This window comes from Colobus angolensis, unplaced genomic scaffold, assembly GCF_000951035.1.
Source record: "Colobus angolensis palliatus isolate OR3802 unplaced genomic scaffold, Cang.pa_1.0 Scaffold284, whole genome shotgun sequence".
Classification (NCBI taxonomy): domain Eukaryota; kingdom Metazoa; phylum Chordata; class Mammalia; order Primates; family Cercopithecidae; genus Colobus; species Colobus angolensis.
This window is the reverse complement of record NW_012116088.1, coordinates 2,313,020-2,321,386: the sequence shown is the minus strand read 5'-3', so window position 1 is coordinate 2,321,386 and position 8,367 is coordinate 2,313,020. Positions and strand designations below refer to the sequence as shown.

Sequence of the window (8,367 nt, the reverse complement as noted above, 5' to 3'; positions counted from 1 at the left end):
GGGAAGGGAAGGGAAGGGAAGGGAAGGGAAGGGAAGGGAAGGATGAAAAAAGGAATCAGCTTTAGTAAAAGCTCAAGTTTGACTTCTTCTGACTTTCTAAATGATCTCTGCACTTCCTACCCATCCTCCAATGCCTGAATAGCACATGACTGGGGCACAGGCCACACTGATTTCATTCTGCCTCGACTTTAAACTCAAACTCAATGCCTCCGTCCCCTCACGTCCTCCAGGGACAGTTTCTTTTTTATCCATAAAATGGATTAAGAGCATGAATCACTCTCTCCCCGAGCAACTGTAAAGATTCTGGGACATATACAGAAACACAGCTGGCCTGTCACCTAGTCCATACCCAATCCTTGTCAGCTGGACAAAGAACAGAGCAGAACGAACGAGTGACTCAGGACAGGACTCACACTTGGATTTGGCATTGCCCCCGGCCCATCCTCCAGCAACGCAAAGAATTGCATCCACCTTCTCTTCACCCAAGAGCTTTCCAACCTCAGCAGTCACCTTCAACACAGGAATAAAAAAATGTATAAACTGTAAGGTAAGCCAACACAGCTAGCATCTTTACAGATACTCAGTTTCTTTTTGTCTTCTTTTTAAGCCAGTTTACAGTACCTGGCAATTAACACTTTGAAAATTAGGTGGAAGACTAAGCTCTGATGAGTATTTCAGACTTTGAAGCCCAAGTACACTTCAGTGTAATTTTTAAAAAACAATCTAGAGTCTCTCTGTATACATTCTGAAAGGTAGAGACACGAGCATCCCTTGAAATAAAACAATTAATAAATAAAAGTAGGGAAAGGTTAAAAAAAAAAAGCACCTAGAGCTTCACTGCCCATAGTTAACATCCTGGTATATTTCTTTCCAGACTTTCTTCACAAATCACAGAATTATAATCCAAAAAGAAGATCAACCCTATTTTCCCCACCCCCATCCAAAAATCCCTTTAACTGCAACTCTGAAAAAAATGCCAATGAAAAATTGTAAGAAAAATCAAGAGAAAGAAAAAATACAGTCAATAGCAATATGTTGGTAATATTAAGTACATGGGGGTTCACTTTAATGATCTCTCTGCTTCTGTTTGTTTGAGATTTTAAAGCATTGAAAATATAGGTGCCCTCTTGTTATAATTTATTAAAAGAACAGTCTGTCAGGACAGGCAATTCTGGCCATCCACCATGACCCTTCCATATTTCTCTGGAATGGCTGAGACGACACATCCCAATTGCTTCATTAAGATCAATCTTCTTAAGAGTTCTTTTTTTTTCTTTTTTGAGACGGGCATTCGCTCGTCTCCCAGGCCAGAGTGCGATGGTGCAATCTCGGCTCACTGCAACCTCCACCTCCCGGGTTCAAGCGATTCTCCTGCCTCAGCTTCCTGAGTAGCTGGGATTACAGGTGCCTGCCACCACGCCCAGCTAATTTTTGTATTTTTAGTAAAGATGGAGTTTCGCCATGTTGGCCAGGCTTGTCTCAAACTCCTAACCTCAGGTGATTCGCCTGCCTCGGCCTCTCAAAGTGCTGGGATTACAGGATTGAGCTACCACGCCTGGCCCAATCTTCTTAAGTCAGCCTTCTTAAGATTTGAGTCAGTGGCTCATGCCTGTAGTCCCAGCACTTTGGGAGGCAGAGGCAGAAGGATCACTTGAGCCCAGGAGTTCAAGACCAGCCCAGGCAACAGAACAAGATCTCATCCCCACATTTAATTTTTTTAAAAAAAAGACTTAAATCAACACCGTGTGTCTCTCCCAGCAGGAACATTTCAGTTGATTACCTCTTTCCCCAGTTTCATGACAAAACTGAATGTTACGCTGTTTGTTAAGGTTGGGGGTATGGTGGAGAAGGTACTCCTCTTCCTTTGCTGGAGTAGCGGAAGAGGGAAGAGACTTTCAAAGCTAAGTTTATAAGCACAAACGCATCTCTCAATCTCTGTCTTAGAGATACACTCTACTGTCAAGCCTTGAACCTCCACATTCAATCTACAGGGACATTAGAAACCTGTAATTAATCAGAGCAGAAGAGACACTGAACAGACACCAATTACAGAGACCTGCACCTGGCAGGACTGCTGCTCTCCAAGCCCAGGCACAGCCCTTCCATTTCGTTTTGGCTTTTATTACTTTATTTTTTGTTTTGTAGAGAAGGTTAGGCTCTGTCGCCCAGACTGGAGGGCAGTGGCATGATCTCGGCTCACTGCAACCCTCTGCCTTCCAAGCTCAAGCCATCCTCCCACCTCAGCCTCCCGAGTAGCTGGGACTACAGTGCCACCAAATTCAGCTAATTTTTGTATTTTTTTATAGAGATGGGGTTTTGCCATGTTGCACAGGCTGGTCTCAAAATCCTGGGCTCAAGTGATCCTCCTGCCTCAGATTCCCAAAGTGCTAGGATTACAGGTGTGAGCCCCTGCACCCAGCCATTTTAGACTTTATTACTTTATTCACATGAAACGATTTTGCTTTAAGGCCTCTTAGCATAGCAGTTAAGAGAACAGATGTCAGACCCCCACTGCCCATGTCCAAATACTGGCTATGCAACCTTTTATCTGTTTGACCTTGGACAAATACCAGGGCCCTTCTGTGCCTCAGTTACCCCCTTTTAAAAGGGGGATAAAATTAGAAGCTTTGTTTTAGGATGTAATGAAGACGACATGTGTTAATGAAAATAAAGCACTGAGAATGGTGCCTGGCAACTAACAATGCCATGTTAACTTTCACTATTAAATTCACTAAGGCCAATCTGTATCACTTAGGTATGGGAACATTGAGACCACACTAAGAAAAATAAGAACAACAAAAATGAAGTGCTAAACTAAGTCATCTGGCTTTTACATTCCAATCTATGTCAAACTGACACTTCAGAAAGAGCAAATGAGAAGCACAGTTGTGCTCACAGTTTTATGTTCAAAATTTGTAGATTTATACATGTATATTTTGGAGAGACGGACTGGAAGGAAATATAAATAAATGATTAACTATATGTTAGAACTATCAATGATTTCCCTTTTCTTTTTGCTTATTTGTATTTTCTATATCATACATGCATCACTTCTAAAATTTTAAAAATTTGTTATAAAAAACAGATAAGCATCATAAAACATCAGTATTGAGATTACCAGGGAGAGGGCAACTAAATGAAAAGCAGACCCACGTGCAGACCAAGCGGCACCTGAACTTACTAAAGTTCGTATCTGGAGACCTATGATCCTGACCCCCACACCGAGCAGCTCGTTGGCCTTGTCACTTAGTCGCTGCAAACTTATCTTCACAGCTGTAAAATGGCCTGCCTGCCTGCCACACTGAGAGGATGGGAAAATATGGCGCCTCACACAGTAATGTGAAGTTATCCTTGGGAATGTGGGCTGCAGCACTAAAAACCATTAAACATAGAGTCAGTTTGGCACAGTGGCTACTCAGGAGGTCCCAGCTATTCGGGAGAGCGAAGCGGAAAGATCCTTTGAGCCCAGGAGTTCCAGTCCAGCCTGGGCAACACAGTGAGAACCTGACTCAAAAGTCATCCAGGCAGCTCACCAGAAAGGTTTCTCAAATAAGTTAAGCACGGCTTAAGAGCATCTAAGATTTTCTTTCTCTTTTTTTTTTTCTTTTTTTTTGAGACAGAGTCTCACTCTGTCACCCAGGCTGGAGTGCGGTGGCACAATCTCAGCTCACTGCAACCTCTGCCTCCCGGGTTCAAGTGATTCTCCTCCTTCAGCCTCCTGAGTAGCTAGGACTACAGGCGCACGCCACCACGCCCAGCTAATTTTTGTATTTTTAGTAGAGACGTGGTTTCACCATGTTGGCCAGGATAGTCTCGATCTCCTGATCTCGTGATCTGCCCATCTCAGCCTTCCAAAGTGCTGGGATTACAGGTGTGAGCCACCGCGCCCAGCCTAGAGCATCTAAAATATTTATACCAGGATATCCATCAAATTGTTAATAGTGCGTCCTTCTGGGAAATGATACTATGATGGGGAGAAAAGGGACAGTTTCACAGTTTATTTCTGTAAAACTATTTACATAGTTTTGTTGGACTTTTATTTTATAATATGCATATAATTTTATAATTAAAAATAACCTGTTTTGTTAGCGTTCATGCTGTGAACTGGGTAACTCCACTTTTTAGAATGTATCCTAAATAATCAGATATGTGGGCCAGGTACAGTGGCTCACACCTATAATCCCATTACTTTGGGAGGCCTAGGAAGGTGGATAACTTTGAGGTCAGAAGTTCAAGACCAGCCTGGCCAACATGGCAAAACTCTGTCTCTACTAAAAATACAAAAACGTTAGCCAGGCATTGGGGTGCATGCCTGTAATCCCAGCTACTCAAGAGGCTGAGGCATAAGAATCATTTGAACCCGGGAGGCAGAGGTTGCAGTGAGCTGAGACTGTGCCACTACACTCCAGCGTCAACAACAGAGCAAGACTCTTAAAACAAAAAAACAGGCTGGGCACGGTGGCTCACACCTGTAATCCCAGCACTTTGGGAGGCCGAGGCAGGCAGATCACGATGTCAGCAGATTGAGACCATCCTGGCTAACAAAGCGAAACCCCGTCTCTACTAAAAATATAAAAAATTAGCCGGGCATGGTGGCGGGCGCCTGTAGTCGCAGCTACTCGGGAGGCTGAGGCAGGAGAATGGCATGAACCCGGGAGGCGGAGTTTGCAGTGAGCCAAGACTGTGCCACTGCACTCCAGCCTGGGCAACAGAGCGAGACTCCATCTCAAAAAATAAATAAATAAATAGTAATAATAATCAGATATGTAGACAAAGATGTTCATCACAACATTCTTAATAATAGTAAAACAAAAATCCTTAAAAAAACTCAAATGTACAATAAACAGAAACTAAGTAAACTGTGGCCATTCCATAAAATGGAATATCACACATCTACAAAGAGGTTTTTTCAGTAATCTGGAGAAGTATTAAAGTATAGAAAACAAAAACACAAAGCTGACCACAAACTATAAAATACAAAATTACCTAAACTTGTAAAAGGAGTAACATACAATATGCGTAGAAAAAGACAAGAAAATAGGCCAAAACATTAACAGTGAACTAATTCAAAATGATTATATAATTTATCTTTGTATCATTTCTCACGTTTTCTAAATTTTCCTCAATGAGCACAAATGGCTTTCCTAATCAGAGAAACAACAGCTTTAAAAAAAGGAAGAACAGGCCAGGCGCAGCGGCTCATGCCTGTAAACCGAGCACTTTGGGAGGCCGAGACAGGCTGATCACAAGGTCAGGAGTTCAAGATCAGCCTGGCCAACATGGTAAAACCCTGTCTCTACTAAAAATACAAAAAATTAGCCGGATGTGAAGGTGGGCACGGTGGCGGGCACCTGCAATCCCAGCTACTCGGGAGGCTGAGGCAGGAGAACTGCTTCAACCCAGGAGGCACAGGTTGCAGTGAACGGAGATTGTGCCACAGGTTGCAGTGAACGGAGATTGTGCCACTGCACTAGAGCCTGGGTGACAGAGCAAGACTCCTTCTCAGGAAAAAAAAAAAAAAAAGGAAGAACATACAGCCAGTGGTCACCTCTCCCCAGGGCTCCCCTCACAACATTTGGGGGCCTTTTTGAAATTACCTGGTCAGCCTGCTCAGTGAACGAGTCTGTCATTTTAACAACGATGCTAGCGCTGGCCTCTTCATTCTCCACCACATCAATGCTGGCAACCCACTGGAAGGAGAAAACAGCTTTGGTTAAGAGGCAGTGAGTTGTTATTCCATGAAAGAGTCACACACAGAAATGAGGGGAGTTGGCCAGGTGTAGTGGTTCACGTCTGTAATGCCAGCACTTTGGGAGCCGAAGTGGGAGGATCTCTTGAGGCCAAGAGTTTGAGACCAGCCTGGGCAACACAGCAAGACCCGGTCTCTACAAAAAATGTTAAAATTAGCCAGGTGTGGTGGCACATGCCTGTAGTCCCAGCAACCCAGGAGGTTGAGGCGAGAGTTGGAGCCCAGGAGTTGGAGAATGCAGTAAGCTATGATCGCACCACTGTACTCTGGGCTGGGCGGCAGAAGGAGGCCTTATCTCCATTTAAAAAAAAAAGAAAGAAAGAAAAAGAAAGGAGGAGAGTGGAGACAGGTAAGAAGCTTAAATGAAAACTCACCAGAGAAAGAAACTAGCAACCGACCTCTCTCACACGTTCCAGGGACACCTGTCTTTGGCCAGCCTACCCCATATTGGGCTCCATCCCAGCCCTTCCTACCTCCAAACACTTCCCTCCTCCACCATATTCACCTCTAAAACACAAACCCTGCTGTTACCCAAATCTGCAATTGTAACAGAACACAGCAATAAATAGGGGGAAAAAATAAGTGCAGCTGTGTTCCAATAAATCTTCAGAGCTGAAATGTGAATTTCATATGATTTTCACATATAACAAAATATCTTTCTTCATTTGATTTTATTTTCAACCACCTGAAAATGTAAACCATTCTTAACTCTTGGGCTGTACAAAAATAGGTGGCAGACCAGATTCAGCCCACAGAGGAGCCCTGCCCTAGAGCAGAGAAGGATGGGTTTTAGGATTGGAAATCAGACAGATCAGGTTTGAATCCCAGCTCTGCCAGAGTGGCTTTCTCACTCCGATGCTGGCCAGAGGTTCCCAACAAAAGAGGTTGTTTGTTGATGATTAACAGGGGCAGTGTAAGAATTAAATGAAATGGAAGCAGATAAAGCTCCTGGCACAGGTGATGCTCAGTCCTCACTCAGGGTCTCTTGGTCTGAAGTCCGCAGAGATAATTATCTCTACCATAAGCCGTAAACACAGCATCTATTCATCAGCATTTGTTATATTATTAACTAACTTGTTATCCACGGGGGATTCTGAAACAATGAAAAGTCTCCATCATCCTAGCCCTCCCTAAGATGGCAGGAAGAATTCGGAGTAGAAAGACCAAGAGCCAGAGGCAAACCAGCTCTCCAGATTCTGCCAAGACCAAGTGCCACCAACAGGAGAAAGCACAGCCTTCACCCTCTGATGCATGACGCTAACGCAATCTACTACCTTAAAGTTATTGGGAGCATTAAGAGTCTATGGGAACTCCGGTACTGGGAGCACAGTGCCTGGCCCTTGGCAGAAGTGCTGCCTCTGTCACCACCATACATCTCTTGAAGACCTGGGAAAGTGCCCTCATCAGTGTCCCCAGGCTCTGAGCACATGGGTGGCAGGAAGGGAGTGGTGTGACTGAATTCTTTAGAAGCATATTCCTGTACCAGATTCTGAGCAAGGAGAAAACCTTGATAAATGTACACTATTTGGGTGATGGTTACACTAAAAGCCCAGATTTCACCACCACACAACATATCCATGTAACTAAACTGTACTTGTACCCCTAAATCTACAAAAATTAGATAGATAAATAGGTTTTGGGGTTTTTTGGTTTTTTTTTTTTTTGAAGAAGAAGAAAATCCTGAGATCCTTTTTCTGGTCCCAGGGGAACTCTTGCCCAGGCTGCTGCTGCTGCTAAGCTCCCAGAACGCTGCCCCTGGCAGGGTCTCCACCGGGAAAGTGCTGAGGCCTGCTGAGCGGCTGAGGTCAAGGGTCTTTGGCCACGGATCAGCTCTGCTCCGACTTGCTGCCTCCTGGAAACTGACACCTGACTATGCAAAGTAGTTGAAATAGTCTTTGCAAAGCAAAGAAGCCGTCAGCGTTTTTCCGTGCTGAGACTTCAAACTGTCAGATCCAATGGGGCTAAAAGAACAGGGGTGGGTAGTAACAGTAACATTAATAACCAGCATTTAAACAGTTTTTACCAGGCGTCAGGTAATTTATGCGCAACGACACCAATTATCTCATCTAATCCTCGCAACTCTCTCAGAATCTCCATTTTACAAATGGGGAAACTGAGGTCCTAGGCCGTTAAGTAATCAATACGCGGTCTCACGACTAGCAACCGGGACTGCGCTGTCTCATTCCAAAGCCTCCCTTTCACACTCTCTCTCCGTCCTCTCACCCCCGCTCCCGTTCCTCCCCTTTGGAATTCTCTTCCGAGTCACGCCGGACTTTTTGGGTCTGGTGGAGGCCCACAGAGCACCTCCTTGGAGAGCAAAGGCCCAGCGCCCTGGGACTGGCGTGCGCACGCACTCGGAAACAGGAACAGACGCCAGACCCGTGCGCGCACGTGCAAGCAACACGGGTCAAGCGGTGCACAAGGCCACCCAGCTTCCTCTAGACTGTCCCCCGTCGGGCTCCACACGAAAGCCCTGGCCACCCCCGCGGAGACCCAGCAGCTCCCAGCCCGCGGCCATTACCCAGTTGCGGGCCCGAAACGCCTCCACGCATCGAGAACCCAGCGCGCCCCTGCCGCCGTATACCAGCACCCGGCGCGCCTCGCCTGCAGCCGCCGCA

General features: G+C 45.3%; 1 protein-coding gene across 1 annotated transcript in view; it reads right to left on the bottom strand.

Moving 5' to 3' along the window:
- The window catches only part of QDPR (quinoid dihydropteridine reductase), a 27,649-nt gene that overhangs the window by 17,595 nt on the left and 1,687 nt on the right, over nucleotides 1-8,367 (bottom strand). The window contains exons 2-4 of the mRNA XM_011948850.1: nucleotides 8,271-8,367; nucleotides 5,598-5,690; nucleotides 414-510 (exon numbers count right to left, since the gene is read on the bottom strand). Coding sequence (XP_011804240.1) covers nucleotides 414-510; nucleotides 5,598-5,690; nucleotides 8,271-8,367 — 287 coding nt within the window. The remainder of the gene's footprint in view (nucleotides 1-413; nucleotides 511-5,597; nucleotides 5,691-8,270) is intronic.